At 36.1% G+C, this 19,220-nt stretch overlaps 1 protein-coding gene across 1 annotated transcript; it reads left to right on the forward strand.

Annotated features, from left to right (window-relative positions):
• Positions 1-5,889: 5,889 nt before the first annotated feature.
• On the forward strand, positions 5,890-10,183 carry LOC110453718. Its single transcript, XM_021502802.1, has 3 exons — positions 5,890-7,054; positions 7,679-8,020; positions 8,794-10,183. Exons 1-3 carry the CDS (start codon positions 5,890-5,892, stop codon positions 10,161-10,163), a joined length of 2,877 nt encoding a protein of 958 aa, XP_021358477.1. The 3' UTR covers positions 10,164-10,183.
• The last annotated feature ends 9,037 nt before the right edge of the window (positions 10,184-19,220 follow it).

Here is a 19,220-nt window from a genome sequence, read left to right on the forward strand (position 1 = left end):
GTCTTACGAACCTATTTCTGTTGTACATGTAGTGGGGCGACTTTAAGGTCAGGTCTTACGAACCTATTTCTGTTGTACATGTAGTGGGGCTACCTTAAGGTAAGGCCTCACGACCCTATTTCTGTTGTACATGTAGTGGGGCTACTTTAAGGTAAGGCCTCACGAACCTATTTCTGTTGTACATGTAGTGGGGCTACTTTAAGGTAAGGCTTCACTAACCTATTTCTGTTGTACATGTTGTGGGGCTACTTTAAGGTGAACTCTTACGAACCTATTTCTGTTGTACATGTAGTGGGGCTACCTTAAGGTAAGGCCTCACGAACCTATTTCTGTTGTACATGTAGTGGGGCTACTTTAAGGTAAGGTCTTACGAACCTATTTCTGTTGTACATGTAGTGGGGCTACTTTAATTTGTCGTTCTTTATACGAATGACTTTATGGATATGATGAACTTTTTTTTCAGAAGGATTTTTATTTATGTTCTATTCCGTTTTCTTTGTTGTCATATTTAACAAATATTTTATAAATATGATATCTTAGAAAACGGAATAGAACACAAGCATTTATCGATATTTTCGTATGCGCTGTGTTGTACAATTTTGCATAACATGACTTTTGCTTAAATGATTCAAAGCTTAATCATTTTTCTTGTTTCTTTTCATATCTTATTAAAATATACCTTTTACATGAAATAAGACGGTTTTGTGGATACCAGACACCAAAAGTGTATTCATAAACATTCTAGTAATATTTTGAAGGGCATATAGTCAAGTCAAGTCAATTTTGTTTATAATAGTCATATATCACAATTACATCGTACACGTATATAGTTACATATCAGGGATCAGTCATCTTAATGTAAAAACAGATAGACCATATCATAATTTTGTTAAGAACGGCTATTATACATAATGAATTAATAAATTAAAACAAACTGTCACATGTGCCAATTCAGAGAGCAGGTGATTGGGACAGCCTCTACCTAACAAACTTTCTGGATTTTGTCCTTACATATTAAATAATATAATAGTTAAAAGGTTTCTTTTACATTTGCTGCCTTAAAACATGATGTCTTTTAAAAACCCAATAACAATGGTGATAATAAAATGAATAATTTCCTATTTCTACATTGTAGTGAAATTTAGGTTTCCAAGGGTTGGGGAGCCCCCTACCAGCGAGGTTTGCTAAATTCACACTAACTAGTAGCTAATTATAATTTAAACGGAAGATTATTTTCATAAAAAATGTTTCTGATTGACACCTGGTATCATATTTAACAAATGCGTAAAATAGAAAATGTTATTTGTTTGTGATATTCAGCCTAAAATGGCTAACAAGACACTGTTTAAAATTATAGTTAATCACATAGACTGCTACGTCTTCTGTACATATCATATAAGTGGTTTGCAAGTGGAATTTGTAATTCCTCGGAAGACATTATAAAATTAAATTTGTCAGTGTTATTAAGACTTGCAAAATCATTTCTTATATTATTTGCTACATTAAATAAGGATGATCTTATGTCATGATATACATTACATTCAATTAAGAAGTGTAATTCATCCTCTATACAGTTATTTACATTTGTACGTTCCTCTAGTGGAATCACAGGTTTGGCGCATCTGCCAGTTTCCACTGCTACAGGTAGAGAGCCACATCTAAAATTGAAAAGTACTCTTCGTTTGCTCTTTTGTCTAACAAGCTTGACATATGAATCCGGTATTAAATTTGATTTAAAAGTTCTGTAAGTTTTCAACTTGTTACCATTTATATTACTACTATCATTCCATATAGACTCGTAACATTCATCAGCATCTGAAATAATTAGTTTTTCTTTCACTCGTCTAATCTTGTGTTTAACAGAAAACGTTGAGTTTACAATTTCATTCAAATTGTTGTCATCAATCATTTTCAAAATTCTAGAATCCCAAGATTTCTTCAGACTAACGGACCATAGATGCACTTTTTTCATGAGTCTGTTATCATCACAATACTTTATTCTTAAAAATAAACGTGTCGTTTCTAAAACTTGACTTACATTGCAAGAGTGCCATCCCATTTCACCTCTGAGTGCTAAGTTACTTATTCGACGGGAGGCTCCTAGAAAATATCTACTTGCCTTGTATAGTATGTACCCCATAATCCACATCCATAAATAAGAACCGACTCAATTAAAGTTTTATATAACTTGTTAAATACTTCATAGGTCATTTCACCGGCATGTGAATATATTTTGTATATAAAGTTGTAAGTGCTCTACTAGCCGATTTACAGAGTTCTCTGATAGCAAAATGCAAATTTAAATGTTCCTCAAACCAGAGTCCTAAGTACTTATATTTGCTATTCAAAGTTGCAGTTATGTTACCACATAAAAATGTATAATCAGTAATATTGGTGGAATTATTTCTAAAATGGACTATGTTAGTTTTGTCTTGATTAACTTCGATCTTTCACTTTTTCACCACTTATTTAAAACATATAGCATCCGCTGCATAGAATTTTCATCGGGGGCAATGAGTGCAATGTCATCAGCATACAGAAGTATGGAGCTAATACACGATTCAATATCTATACCGCATTTCAAATCATTAATATATTTTGCTAAATCATTTATGTACATAGAAAAAATTGTTGGCGAGGCATTATAACCTTGTTTCAGACCTTGGGTGGCGTTAAAACACGATTTACTCTAATTCTACATTCATAGTTAAAATTTAATGATTTGATAGCATTTAAAAACAACCATTTATACCAAAATGTTCTAGCTTAGCCCATAAAAGATCTCTGTTCACACAATCAAATGCTTTTTTCATATCAACAATACATGCAATAGTGGATTTTTTTCTTGACTTTCTGTTATTCAAAACAGAGTACAATATACACTGATGGTCTAAGAAACTTCTGTTCTTTCTAAACCCGTTCTGTTTATCTGCTAGTAATTCATTTGTGTCTAACCATTTTAATAACCGATTATTTAAAACGTCGGCATACATTTTACATGGGATTGATATAAGTGCAATTCCTCTATAACTAATTGGATCTAGTGGATCCTTCCCTGCTTTTAGAATAGGGTTAATAATACATTGAATCCACTTATCCGGAACTCTACCATTATCAAAGCAATTAAAAATTATAGTATGTAAAAGGCCAATACTAGCTGGGTTTCTGAGGACATTGCTCTATATATTGTCAATACCAGCCGCTTTGTTTAACTTGGCACGATAAACCGAATCTTCAACATCTTGACGTAATATTGGTAAATTCAATAGACTGCTGTCAATATCAAGTTTGCGTCCCAACAACTTATCAATATCATCTTTTCCATAAGTAACGTCTGTCATGTCAGACCTTTGAAGGTTCTAGAAAGAGTCGTACCATACCTTTAGAGATTCACTAGAGTTTTTCGTTATATTACCATTTGCATCTCTCATTGTATTTGGTATGGTATTCAGTCTGTTTTTTTGCATACCTCGCTGGCCTATCTTATTCCAGAAATCGTAACGGGAATTATTACACATGTCAAGCAGTTCGTCTTGTTTGATTTTTGATATCGTCGTTTATCACGTCTAAGTATTTTGTTAAACAGTTTACGGTTGTTTATGTATTGATACCTTAGTGTTCGCTTTAAACTTACATGACCGTTACACTTTAACCATAACCTTTCACTCTCATTTTGCTTGTGTACTAGATTCTGTAACTCATCATTCCATTACGGTTTACGTCGAAGTGTTGAATTTATACTCCCCGTACCATTTCTAACGTTCAATTTTGGTAGCTTAGCCTCCATTTCACTTTCGATTAACTTGGTAAAGCGACTGTATGCCCGGTTAGCATCTGAGGAGACCTCTATGTCATGTTCTATTTCGTCAATAGTCGTTAAAAATTTCTCATTGCTTCATCGTCTTTCATAAAAAAAATCTGGGACAGTTTTAGTATTGAAGCGCTGAGGTCCGTTATACCTAGTCTCTGTTACGTCCATTTGATTTTCTCCATTACATAATTGAATATTGAATTCTAGTAAGGAATGATCAGGAATACGATCGATATGATTTAACGACAGATTTTCACTAATCTCCGGAATGAGTTTAACCTTAAACTCATTAACACTGTTTAGTTCTTCATGAGGTACAAATAAGTAATTAACTACAGACTTTCCTTTTGATCAAATTTGGGTATAGTTTTGGTTACCTGTTATACCGTTAGCAATACAAAAGTTGGTATCAGAGAGGAAATCAATTGTTAGCTGATAACCGTGATCGTGTATAGTGTTGTCGATAACAACGCGATCTGCTATATCATCGACACCTTCCACATGATCAGTAAGGTCCCTACATCTTGCGTTTAAGTCCCCCATAATGTAAATATGACCTAAGCTTTGGTACATGTAGACTTTTTCGATCAGGTTACTTGAAAAAGTCTCCGCGTCAGAAGCTCGTGAGGAATCTTCAGGAGGGAGATGACATACACATATAACAAATACTTCACCGTCGTCATTATTTAGTTTTACCTAAATACAATCTTCACACGAGTCATCAAGGGTAACGCATATATACTTACTGAAGTAAGACAGGCCATAGCATTAATACCAAAAGGTAGAATTTTTTGAGACCGTGCGTTCCGGAAGAGTAAGCGTTCTCCCCCCATATGCGATATCCGATTGCTGTAAATGTGGTGTTTCATTTTTTATTGCAGAAACTGATGACAAATCATCGTCTGTTCACGTGAAGAAATATAGATATCCTGTGAATGCTTTGTAATGTATTAGGACGGTTTATATTAATCCTATGATATCTATAGTAGCTGAACCGGCATTTCTTCTGTCGCTTGAAATAAAATATGGACTTCTTTTAATTCAAGTACCAAACGTTTCTGCTGTCAGACCTTTGAAGTGCGTTTGTTGTCTGTTTTAATAAACTTTAAATAGCGACTTCTTACATTTGAATTCCATTGCAATATAATTATTCAGTTTATATTTAACATGTGCGCGTGATTTCCCATGGTAAACGTCCGCGCTTTCTTATCTAACCAACACTCCCCCAAACAGAATAGGGTTGCTGTATCCTATTACGTGTCGTGTCGATATTTTCTTGCCCTCTTTATATATTCCACCACAATGCACACATAAATGTTGATTATTTCTGAATAAATGTTTTTTTAAAGAACATTCTAATGATATTTCTTAAGTGAAGTCATTCATTTCTGGAAAATTGCAGAGATCATAACTACATCATACGTATTCTGTAAAAATTGCACGATTTTTCTAACTTTTATTCCAAAGATTGGATTATGCAGAACAGTTTTGTTTCATAAAATAAATTCGATTGTAGCTTGTGAGCAGAAATTTCTTCAAGAGCATATATAATCGGTTCTTGAAAATGAGGAAATTTCTCATTTTCTTTGTTTCTATTAAGATTTATAGAAACTCACTATGTGAAAAGGAATGTTTGAGAAACTGTGAAAATAATGTGGTGTTCATGATAATAATATATGCATATACATAAAACTAGTTAATATTCATGAAACTAGGTAATATTCATAATCTTGTTAAAATCATGAATGGAATCTCAGTACTTCTAGCATCGTAACATAGCAATTTACATCCGTTTACAGACCTTAATATGGTTTATAACTAGCGTGACAAGTTTTCGTAAGTTCGACTTTACAATTAGAAAAAAACAGCCTATAACGGCTCATTTTATTCCTATTTCACGTAATACAGTTTATTTTAATGGCAATACCTTGACTTGGAATACTCTATATATTACCTGTTTATTTTACAGATCAAATTCATTTATGCGGTGACGTCAACTTTTTGACAGCCATATACCCGATTCGTTCATACAGAATAATGTTGTTGAACTAGACAGACGTGTAGTCTAGAACCCCATCATGTCCAATAAAGAAGAAAAACCTAGAATGGAAATCCTAGTCGCCGTTTTGCTTTTGTTGACACAACGCACGTACGCCGTAAATTTCACCAATATATTACAACAATATGCCCTGATGTGTGGACACTCACATCTTTGCAACTGGTCTGCAATTTACGACATTGTCTTTCCTGCAAGAATTTACGACGGTCCAGACATTTGTCCCCATTGCGCATGTGACAGACAATGTATTGAACGAGGAGACTGTTGCCCGGATGTTCTGTTTCCACATCCAGGACTAGCGTGTCTAAATCTTGCTATAGTCAATCCGAACAACGTAAGGAAACATGCATTGGCTCTTATAGAATGTCCGGCAAATACGCCAGCGGCATTAGCCGAAAAATGCTCCGGGAAATACAGCAGTATGGAGAAGTTAACACTGACTCCAGTGGCGTCTGCCAGTAGCTTAGTTGTTTACAGAAACAAGTTCTGTGCTGAATGTTTTAAGGAAGAGAACACTATTCCCTGGTCTTTGAATATAGACTGTCCGGGTATGATTGATTTGAATCATCTAACTTCGTACGATGCTATCATAGATATGATTGAGGGAAAGTCTTGTTCTATGATGTACCGATCTCCGAACAATCAAAAGTATGTAAACTGTGATAGACCGGAATTAAGGAGTATTGAAAACATAGAAGGCTGCAATACCACAGGAAGGTGGGTCAAGTACGACCCAGACATAGAATGGGCATGTCGAACAGTGGATCATCGCTACAAGTACTACAAAAACATTTTCTGTTATATGTGTAACCCAGGGCAACATAGGAGGAATGATCACGTAGTCGGTAGTTGCAACCAAACAGGAGAATGGGCGGTCTTCGATAAAAGCCTCCAGCATGCGTGTGAAACATCTCCAGCGGCCCCGGAAGCATATCCTTTCAAAAACGTCTTTTGTTTCCAATGTAACAGAAATACTAATAACGACGAAATCTTCTTAGATTCAACCATTGATATTGAGTCAGATGAACGTGTTTGGATGGAATCATTATTCAAGCTAAGAATAAAATCTTTTGATAACTTACAAGTCTACATAGAGAGTCCAATGGATCGTGCTTCTACAACAAACACTACTTACAATTCCCCATTGCACGGTATGACTGTGGAAGACAGGGGGAAGGAAGTTGGTATCCAGAAATTGATTTTTATGCACTTTCTCCATTACGGACATCAAAGGTACTGCGACAAGACACTGTCATTTCAGGATGCTCGAGACTCTGTAGCGAACAACTTACCAGTCTGTGGATGCGACGTCACGTGCGTTTTAACTTCAGATTGCTGCACCGATTTCGCAATGACGTCTCCCGTACAGATTTCAAAACAAATGCCTGGTTTCGTTGTTTCTAAGTGCTACAATACAACTGATATATCATATTTACTGATTTCGTGCGAGAACACTACCACTGATGCCAGCTTTGCCAACATACCGATCACATCTAGTCAATCGAAAGTAGTGTATCGGAACGTTTACTGTTTCCTCTGTAACGAAGGTCGTGATTTGTTACCGTCAAAACCTCCCGTCGGAAACTTCCACCTATCGCTATTAGAAGACAAATTCAATCCGCTGTATTTGAAGTTGAAATGCAATTTTCTGATTAAGTATGAAGAATTTTATTTGTTGAGTGAATTTATAAAGAGCATAGAAAACATCGGTCGAGGCATTGGGCATGAGAAATGTGTTATCAGTTTTCCTCCACATGGACATAACGACCGATTTCAGGGGAATGCGTATTCCACTTGTAATGTTACAGGACAATGGGATGTGTACGACCCGGATGTAAAATGGGCGTGCGAGAATTACATACCAGACATCACACATCATGTCAGTCAAGGAATATCTGATTACGGTAACATATTTTGTAGAATCTGCAACACGAATTCAAACAGCAAAACACCCATAGATACTTGTAATGAGAAGGGGCATATAGAGCCGACTAATGTCACCATGATAACCAGATGTGACGTCTACCCAAGGGCACCTTCCATGCTTACTTATAAGAACAAGTTCTGTGCAGAGTGCTACCCCATGGACACCAAACTATCCAATGAAATGTTTTACCAGCCAAATATCTACTTCACTGACACAGACAAGTGTAAGGATAAACTGATAGAGGTTATGCAAGTGCTGAAATCGACCTACAGGAAAATGTTTACATTCAGAGCCCTTTCTGATAATTCTGTTTTAAGCGAAGCATTTAACGCGAACACCACTGGACGATGTCCAACTGATCAAGTTTTCGATTCAAAGAAGGTGAATATTTATATTTTCTTAAATCTATTAACAAATCACATTATTTCATTACATATTAAGCCGCAATCTTTCTAAAGAGCATCATATTTAACCACAGAAAAGAGGCTGGCCAAATTGCTTTCTATGTAGGTATCGATATCGATTTTCATTGTACGAATCTAGACACAAATTATCTGTTTGTCAATGTATGTAAATGATAGAGTATAAGATAGCGTTTTTCTTTTAACAAAATAACACCTTTGGGCTGAAATATGTATTGATAACATAATCGTAATGATCTCGGATTGTTCGAGATATCACCGACGCTTTCTCTTAATTATGCGGCTTGTAATTGTTTTATTTGTTGTTTATTGCAGGTTGTGTGTCGTCCCTTGCGTTGCTCGGAAGGGAGGTTTCTAACCAGAAATGCTTGCCGACCATTTTTACCCCACACGACGTTGCTTGGTTATACAATGGCGGTGCGCGTGGTAGTAACTTTCACACAGGTGAATAACTATACAGTGGGCCAGGTGATTGAGTCATTACGAAACGTCATCAGAGATCATATTTCCACAAAACTTTATACAAGACACGAAGACATTGAATATGTTTCCATGTATTTACTTGTTCCTCAAGGGTGTGACTCCGGCATTGATCCCACTCGTCAACAGTTCCTGCTTCATACGTCTTTCTTCATTGCTGCTATGATGGACAGATTAGACACTGAAGAAAAACTGGTCAATTTGACGTCATCAAATTTCAGTGTTATAGTACAGGATACAACGTGTCATGTGCAGTTTGAGTACGACCAGGAAGCTCTCGAGTTGCCAACCACCATACACACGGCTGACGTAGAGGGTAGCTGTTTCCTTGTCTCTCACGACGAATTTAGCTATGCTTCTGATAAATATAAGTTGAGTTATGTTTCGAAATTTTTAGCATGCCAGCACGTCGAAATCGACGGAGACCAATACGAATCGGAGGATGGTAGTTTCCATGTCAACCTCTTGCCGAACGGACCGAGGTTACACTTTGGTGAATTTCGAAAAACATCTATCTCTAAACGAGTACAGATTTGTCTTGATGACTTTGAAAAAATGATGACATCACAAATTGTCGCAGATGAAAATTCAACAAAAGAAACGGCGATGTTTGTTCTTCAGGTCATCTCTTTCGTATGCGTTTGTTTATCAATTCTGGGTCTGTTTTCAACCTTTTTGACCTACTGTTTCTTCTCATCCCTAAGAACCCTGCCAGGTAAAAACAACATGTGTTTGATAGTATCTTTGTTTTTCTCGCAGTTTCTAACACAGCTTGGAATATCACAGCCAAAGGACAAAATGCTGTGCGCCATATTTGGTCTCATGATCCACTATTTTTGGCTAGCGACATTTCTCAGTATGAATGTATGTTCCTACCACATGTTCCAAGTGTTTGCGTTCCCATTAAGACAAGTAAAATCGAAGAGAAGAGAGTGTTCGACTCATCTCCGATATCTGTTCTACTGTTTAGGTGTGCCCGCTTTGATCATTGCAGTGTATGTGACGGTTTCTGTGATTGTGTACGACAGTATCGGGTACGGGAATAATGAGAAATGCTTTATAGCCTCTTTACCCGCATTTATGGCTACATTTATTGGGCCTGTGTTCCTGATCTGTCTGGTAAATGCTGTATTCTTCTGTGTCACGGTATATACCATTTCTACGGTCCCTCACGTCTCCTCTAACAAGTCTTCTAGGCGGGAAGTCAGTATACACATCAAACTCTTTCTACTGACAGGCATTTCATGGATATTCCAGCTGATCGACTCATTCGTACCCATGTCTATATTTTCTGTTATAGTAAACTTTGTAAATGCTTCACAGGGTATTTTCCTTTTTATCGCTTATTCTGTAAACCGCCGGGTACGTACGTTCTATACACATCGCTTATCTTCCCGGTTCACCACCATAGCGTCACTTACAAAGTCAAGCAAATCGTCCTCAGTAGAGGAACATCGAGTTTGAGATGGCAACCGGATGTGATATCTGACATATCTCCTGTTTTTAAAAAAAGTGTTGAATTAAGGATTCCTGTCTCACTGCAGACAAACCACTAGAGAGTTCCACTGTAATGATTATATCTACAGTAACCTACCCTTAGCATGGTGTTAGATATAACTGTGGCATGAGTGGACCAAGACACTTCCGTTGACATGGAAGCTGAGGTGGTTACAGAAGCAGCATATTGATCAGAGGTCAATGGTACAACTTCCGGTAGATTTTAGATTTCAGAAACATTTATCAAAGCTTACTAGAATAGAATGATTCCAACCAAAAAAAAGTGGTGACTCGAGGCTCCTTAAGGTATCTCTTCAGCTTCCACTGGGGTTTTTATTTTGACATTTGTTATTATATTGCTGTGTTTTATATTGCTGTGCTTTAAGTTCCTGTATAACGCTTTAGTGCATTATTGGAAAGGTCAGAAATAGAAAACAATTGGCCGATAGTAACAAACTTCTAAAAGGGAATGCTGTACAAAGTCTAAATGTTCCGACTTACACCATGTATGCTACAGTGATATTGATCTGAATGCAGATAGGTACGAACCAGACATATTTCACATATTGATTCATCTCATGATTGTTACAAGTGTCTGCAAATCAATAAAGTACATATGTTTTGTATTCAAAATATTTCACGTTAAAGTGTTTTAAGTGTATTATTTTGAAATCTATTTTCATTACATTTCATATTTGTTGAAAATATGTTTTACTAAATAAAAATGTCAAACAGCTGAACAGTCGACTCTGTATTTACGTATTAGGGGCCGATCGGACGTGAAAATGTTTGGGGTCACCCGCCCGAACACTTCGGTTTTCTCCGTTTACTCCGGCTCCCTCCCGCAATAAGACCCGCCGCTCGCTACCATCCGGGCCAACAGGAATGATTTATATAAGTTGAAATAACTTGTTTCATACTTATATATTTGTTAATATGAAAATAAATTTTGGCCTCTACCTTTATAACCAATTTCCAGTGAAATTAACATCCGTGGATAAATTGACCGTTAATATAACAGGAATACGTTGGCTGTGTATTTATAAAGGCGGATACAATGTTAACACCTACAAACAGTATGAAATGTGAGAGCGCACCCATCTAGCCACTACCCACGCTAGACGTTATGTCTAGGATTTTAACCGTCGTCGCTGACAATCTAGCTTGTCATTAAGGCACGTACCATTCGGATTTACAATAAAACAGAGTATCTATTGGAGAAAATAGTTTGACGTTGGTGGTAAGCACTTGTAGAAAATTGACGTTACGGTAAGGACTCTCAAAGCACCTGCACTGATTGTACAAGGCCACAATGATTCAACCCCCAAAATATATCATGTAAAAGTAGTTCCAAGAAATCGACAAGGTTCTAGTACAGTGATACTAAAATAAACAATAAGATGACTTCAATGAACGGTCACCTTCGGCGTCTTCACCAACTGTTGATTTCCAGAACCAATATAAAGGGTTATTGTTTATAGTTATATTTTCTTCCTCGGTTGATAATTCCGCAGAATATCGAGTAGTACAGGGACATTCAATAACACTAAGAGGATCTCAAGAAAATACCTATTAATCAATATTACGACATTGTATGCATAATGGGATTAAACCGAAAAACTCTTTTTATCTCGTGCTAGCCAATATAAACGACCCATTGGTTGATTAGATCAAATGAAGTGGTCAAGGAAACGCTATAAACACAATCAAAACACTGTAATCTTCCTTAGGAGTGTTTGTTCCATACCGGAAATACTGGTAGGGTTTTCATCTGATGTGAGCTAACTTCAATCCAACCTAAATCTATATTTCCTGGATTTACAACAAGGCATAAAAGCAGTTCATCGATGTTGTGTAATTAACCTGTTAGTAATTATTTTAAGCCCCTTACCGCGGATGACCTGTGTACAGTCGTTGAGGAAATATAGTATATATACTGAATTATTTTGTACAGATGGACAATGGAAAGGTGGGGTCAACATTTGGCCCCCACTTTGATTTCTTATATTCTATTGCCATATGTAGATACATTTGTACATAAAAATGATCAATAACTGCATAAATGATTATTCATAAATGCTACTGATAACCGTAGCGGACCTCCTTGCATAACACCAGTTTGAGTGACGGGGGTTACCTAACAAAATGACAGATACATGTCACAGGCGAATGTTATTTTGAAAATGAATTATGAAAGTGTATACTGTAGAAAATTACTGTTATTTTGGTACTAAATATGTCATATTGGTATACTTGAAGAAAGTGTAGTGATACCTTTAATAATAAAAAAAAAGTGCAAAAGTTTCAAAACTTTTGAAATATTACCAACATTGTCAACTTGCCTATATATAGTTACAATGGTAGTTTAGATTATAAACTTCTTAAAAAACTTTCCGTATATGAATTCTGTCTACAGACTCATTTTTATGTAATATCAAAACCGGTAAATTACATTTTTAGCATGCCAAACATGATCAATGCCAATTCCACATAATCTTGAAGATTTGATTATCAATGTTTATGATGTTAAATACCGATACGTTTTCTGTTTTTGTATCATACCAAAACATTTTATTATTTTACGCGTGGTTCAAGTTTATGTGCAGCAGTAATAACTCATGAATATATATTCTGCCAAAATAATCTTTCCTCTGGAGAACTACTTACTAGTAAGCTTATGATTGTGTTATAGAAAAAGATATGCAATTTTATAAAAACAATAAAATAATCATAATATTAAAACTTTTATACACTTTATTATACTCCCCGCAAAGAAGTTAGGGAGGGGGATATTGGAATCAGCCTGTCCGTCCGCCTGACTGTCCGTAGAAAACGTTTGTCCGGACAACTCCTTCTAAAGAAGTGGACCAATTTCAACGAAAAATTCCAGATATAATAACTAACAATTGCAGTTGTGCAACCAGGCATTATGTTTTCATTCTGACCCTTTTTACATAGTGATGGCCCTTTGTTGAAAAGTCCTTGACCGGACATATCCTCCAAAACTAAGGGGTGAATTTCAGCGAAAGTTTCCAGATATATGGTTACTACCACCTGATGGTGTGCATCCAGGTATTATTTTGTTCAATCTGACCCTTTTTAGGAGTAATGGCCCTTTGTTGAATAATCCTTGTCCAGACAACTCCTCCAAAACTAAAGGGCCAATTTCAACGGAAGTTTACAGATATGGTAACTGCCCCCTGACATTGTGCATCCAAGTAGTATGTTTTCATTCAGACCCTTTAAAAAGGAGTTATGGCCCATTGTTAAAAAAAAACTGTGTCTGCCTCATAAATTTCTGGGCCGATTTCAATGAATGTTTATAGATATGGTAATTACCCCCTGATGTCGTGCATCAGGGTACGTGCATCTGGGTAGTATTTGTTTCATTTCGACCCTTTTGGAGAAGTTATGTCCCTTTGTTAAAAATCTTTGACTCGACAACTCTTTCTTAACTACTAGGACGATTCAGCAAAACTGGTTCATCTGGGATAACAAGATTTGGTATGGAAGTATGTTTTGGCATAGAGAGGGAGTACATGAAGTATGTCAGTGACATATATACTTAAATAATTACTGGTGGGAGACTATGGATAGCTTTGCAATGCTTTGCCTTAGTTAGCATTAAGCTTACAGTTTTGGTTTATATAGGAGAGGGGATATTAGTTAGTCTTTGGCTTACAGTTCTAGTTATTATTATATTTTTTTTGCTTATTGTCATTCATTAAACAAAATATGAAGGAGTATTACATTTATTTATATCGTTAACTCTTAACAAATAAAGCAAGGAAAGATATCCTTGTCTGACTCCCCATACAAACATATTTTTAGCACATTTGAGGTCATCAACGTTTACAAAACTTCAAACCATTAACATGAACAACCTACTTGCCAAATATCAAAACCCAATGACCTACGGTCCTGAAGAAACACAAGCTAAAGAAAAAGTGGAAAGAAAGCTCTGTTTTTCTTTTTTTGAATCAATCGTGTTATATGACAAAACCGGTTGTGATTATTTTTGAAATTCCTGATGTTGAAAGATATTATTGGTAGCCAACTTTTAATCAAGTATGAAAAATAGACTAGTTCTAGAACTATTCAAATTAACGTGTCAAAAATGGAAATTTGCTCATTAGTAATACAATTTCACATACTTTTCTGCTTTAATTTTCAATAAAAAGAACAATTCTTCATTGAAATAATGTTATATTTGGTATCGAAATAACAGCTGGACTATGTTGCACACGATGATGATATAATGTTAAGGTAATTGTGTCATTTAAATGCTCTAGGAGGAATTGTATTACCGCACCTTTAACACCCACACAGGTGTAAATCGGTGAGGTCCCATTTATCATAAAAGTAGTTCTGAAACTCACTGTTCCTGATTTAAGCTTCCTATACCCATACCTTTTTGGATATATCTTGTTTTTAAATTCCAAGCGGGGGCCGACGATAATGTTAAATATCCATAGGCGTTGACTCTACCTTTGGAACTCCTTGTTTTCTCATGACTGTGCTATGGCAATGAACATGTCATTAAAATAATAAAGATTATCAACAACATTAACAACAAAAGCAATCAGGTAAAAACAAGCAGAAATTTAAATCGACAAATGTGTTTTTTAATTACATAGGTTAGGTAATCATAGTGAGAAAAAAGAACCGCAGTGTTGTGCGCACGTGCTGTACATGGTAGTCGTGAATTTGATATTTTCTCATTTATTTGTAATCTACAAGCCACTGGAGATGCTCGACAAAGCACTGTCCTTGTTATTCCAGTATTTCATGGGTACATACACATTACACTTGATTATTATTTATAAACATTTTATTAACCCGACCAGGTTGTTTACATTAGTGTCCGTATGGAAATCAATAACACGTGTATTTGCATTGAACCTTCAACGTGCACGAAACCACCAGAGAATTATTTCCGAGCGGCCATACTTCTGTTGATTATATTGCCTGCTAAACAGTATCACCCACATGAAACAACTATCTTGTGATTGTTTTACGTCCGTTATCAAGTAGACGAAAACCGTCTGACCACGAAGCCTCCATTTTAAGTTCTCGTGCAATCAAATTGTATTTCACATAAAACGCCCACGTAACTGTCTCGATTCCGCTCCTCCTCTCATAGTTTTTAATTATCCATTTTCATTTAACAGAATCACTAAAAAACGAAGAAGGAAGGACCTATTTAAAACTCCTGAATGTCGATGCAGAGAGCCAAAGAAAGTAAAATTCTACTGCACCATTACATCTTTTCATCCATGCATAACATGGAAAAGGTATTAACGGTAAAAAATAAGTAAACCCATGTTAAGATTGTTCTAATGAAAAATAATGTTACAGGTTTACAACGTTTTGATAAAAGATAATTTCTCCTTCAATTCCAGCTACATAGTTACAGCCAACCTCGGGGACTAAAAGCTCACCAGCAGAATCAAGATGCCATTTATGCCAGGATAAATTCCAGCTATTCTGGGGGTCGGATAGTTCACCAGCAGAGTCAAAGAGTCTATCGTACCAGAGTAAACTGTAGCTACAGAATCAGGCCAAAGGAGTCGAGGTGTCCTACGATGTCGTACCAAGATAGACTGTAGCTACAGAATCAGGCCAAAGGAGTCGAGGTGCCCTTCGATGTCGTACCAGGATAGACTGTAGCTACAGAATCAGGCCAAAGGAGTCGAGGTGTCCTACGATGACTGCTAACGTGGCATTGTTTGTGTGTCAGAGGTGTTAATATATATAATTCTGCCGCTGTACTTTTATTACGAGGACATAATTTTGAGCATGTTTCAAAGACAAGAATCATACAACACGACTAATTATGATCTTATTCATCCTTGGCTTATCATTAATACAGTAATTACTATATATTCAAAGACTTCTTTAAGAAATTAACGTCTACAAAGACATATTACTGGGCCCCATATCAATGCACGTTAAAGAGTAAAATTTCCTTAGCTCCATTTTCCCAAAAAATCTGAAAAAATAATCGGCATATAATCATGCGTAGTATTTTAACATTTTAATGATGTTTTCTTATGTTAATAAACTATATGCAGATATTTATACGAATATAAAGAAAATATGAATAAAACTCAACTTAACGATGTGAAACATTGTTGGACTATATACCCACATGCTGACTTCAGACCTGTGTGATCCTGACTCCTGTGTGCTGACTTCAGACCTGTGATACCATACAAGTATTGTTGCATAATTGTTGTTTTGATTTTCTACACATTAAATTGTCCAGTGTGTTAAAGAATTGGCATAAACTGTAAACATACATATTTTGATACAATAAAAAACTTCAAATTTCAACAGGTAAGCGCATTGATTAATTTGGTGCTACCACAATATATGGAATAGAAAGCTACTAGTACAGTAAAACCTCATTATACTGCCACTATATGTCTAGGTAAATTTTGGCATTATAAAGCGGTTTGGTGATAAATCAAGGGAAACATGTAAAATAATTCTTTAGAAAAAAGGGGAAAAAAGGACCATGTTACCTATATTTGTAGTGAGGGTACTTTAAGTCTTTAACTTTCAATGATCTATAAGGTCTATTCATCACCATATATATACTCATATGACAGTGCATCTTGCGCAAGAATAGGTCCTCTACATCAGCGTTCCTTGTCCGCGATGCTCTCAGCTTAATTGCTTCCTTCGGCTGTCTTTAGCCGAGGGGACTATTGGTTTTATATAATAGCTATATTTTCAATTATAGTATATCAATTCTATCTTCTTGTAATATGATGTATATGTACATGTAACTGTTCTGTTTCACTGTATCTTGAAAAAGGAGCGTATCGCTCCGAAAATTTGACAACCTAAACTTGTCCACACTGTTGGATTTACTTCTTTGCCCCACATCACTATAAACATATATATATATATATATATATATAACCCGCGCCAAAATTCATGAAGCTGTTCTCATGCTGAAACTCAGATTCTGCGCTTAAGCCAAATGTCGTATTCTGTTAACAAATCAATACAAGTAAACTTTTTATCTATGATTTGGAAGAGTTTTGGAGAAATTTAAAACCAAATATTGTCTTCAGTGCTTACACTTTACTTTTGCCCACGTCACAGTATTTAAACGAATTCCAAGAAAGTTGGTTTGAGTACAGAACCCGTACTTGAGCATGATAATATTCTCAGTAAACAGGTTATGGTGTTACATTATTCACGAGAATTTATAGAACGCACGAGGAAGACAGATCCAATAAAGCTATCTGTCATGGACGTGTAAAGATTAACGCGTATGAATTCAGAATCACTGGAAAAAATAATGCCAAGACTTACAGAAAAAACGTGAATCTAATACATTTGTGACATGTCCTTCACACAAAATGCGTTTTCTGCATAGATGTGTTCTGTTGATGAACTTATATACACATATACAACGTGACGTAGTAGGTAATCTACGACTGGACATCAAAACGACCGATTTCCTACTTGGCGGATCCCTTATTTGTCATGACTAATGACATGGTCAGTGTGTTTGGGTCATTAGCGACAGACAAACATTTCTGGACTGGACAGGAAACTTTATGACGGATGACTTATGTAATACGGGGGAAATGTACCATCCGGAATGTCTGGTTCCGCTTCCGGTTTTTGGTTGATAATATCTCCAATAATTAATTGCTTTGTGCTCGAATTATGTCAGTTGTATTCTCGATTTTGTCACTGTGTCGTGAAATTTGTACTTGTACTTTTTCGTTACGTTAAAATTTACTTTTAAGTATAATGTATAACAAATAATATCAATGTGACGCTGTGCTATATAGATTGTCATTTGGTGTTGACGTTGTGCTTTATTTTGTCCTTGTATGCTGACACTGTGGTCTAATTTATCCTGGAGCGGTATATTTTGTCCTTGTATGCTGACACTGTGGTCTAATTTATCCTGGAGCGGTATATTTTGTCCCTGAATGTTAACAATGTGGTCTAATTTATCCTGGAGCGGTATATTTTGTCCTTGTGTGTTAACAATTTGGTCTAATTTATCCTGGAGCGGTATCTTTTGTCTTTTTGTGTTAACAATGTGGTCTAATTTATCCTCGAGCGGTATATTTTGTCTTTGTTTACAATGTCGTCTAATTTGTCCTGGTGTACTGTCGCTGTGATGTTTTTTGTCCTTGTGCATTGACGCTGTGGTATATTTTGGCCTTGTATGTTGACGCTTTGATCTTATTTGTCCTTGTGTGTTGACGTGTGGTTTAATTTGTCCTTGTGTATTGACGTGTGGTTTAATTTGTCCTTGTGTATTGACGTGTGGTCTAATTTGTCCTTGTGTGTTGACGCTGTGGTCTAATTTGTACTTTTGTGTTAACACTGTGGTCTTATTTGTCCTTGTGTGTTAACACTATGGTCTCATTTGTCCTTGTGTATTAACACTGTGGTGTAATTTGTCCTTGTGTATTGACGTGTGGTCTTATTCGTCCTTGTGTATTGACGTGTGGTCTAATTTATCCTGGAGCGGTATATTTTGTCCTTGTGTGTTAACAATGTGGTCTAATTTGTCCTGGACCGGTATATTTTGTCCCTGAATGTTAACAATGTGGTCTAATTTGTCATTGTGTATTGACGTGTGGTATATTTTGGCCTTGTGTATTGACGCTATGGTCTTATTTGTCCTTGTGTGTTGACGCTGTGGTCTAATTTGTCCTTGTGTATTGACGTGGGGTCTAATTTGTCAGTGTGCGCTGTCGTTTAGGAATGTATCTGATGTTGTGTTGATGTTGTTGGATTGTTTGTCCGTTCTGGTTTGGCCTTTTTTTGTCTTGTGTGTTGATGCTTAGGTTTATTTTGTCATTGTGTTTTGACGGAATACTTCGTCCGTGGGGGTTTAAATAAAGTGCGTTAAAGCCTGGTACAGTGTGTATGTATAATGACACTGACGTTTATCCTGTCGTTGTGTGTGGATATGTGGAATAGTTTGATCTTGTGTGTTATGACGTTGTGGTTTATCTGGAAAGTTATCATAACTATAGA

This window comes from Mizuhopecten yessoensis, unplaced genomic scaffold (assembly GCF_002113885.1).
Source record: "Mizuhopecten yessoensis strain PY_sf001 unplaced genomic scaffold, ASM211388v2 scaffold7491, whole genome shotgun sequence".
NCBI lineage: Eukaryota > Metazoa > Mollusca > Bivalvia > Pectinida > Pectinidae > Mizuhopecten > Mizuhopecten yessoensis.

Excerpts from the sequence above, each read along its gene's own strand:
- LOC110453718 (XM_021502802.1), top strand. The coding sequence starts at position 5,890 with ATGTCCAATAAAGAAGAAAAACCTAGAATGGAAATCCTAGTCGCCGTT. Across the intron at positions 7,055-7,678 it reads AGACAGGGGGAAGGAAGTTG|GACAATGGGATGTGTACGAC; the intron begins GTATCCAGAAAT and ends GTAATGTTACAG. Across the intron at positions 8,021-8,793 it reads CTTCACTGACACAGACAAGT|GGTGTGACTCCGGCATTGAT; the intron begins GTAAGGATAAAC and ends TTGTTCCTCAAG.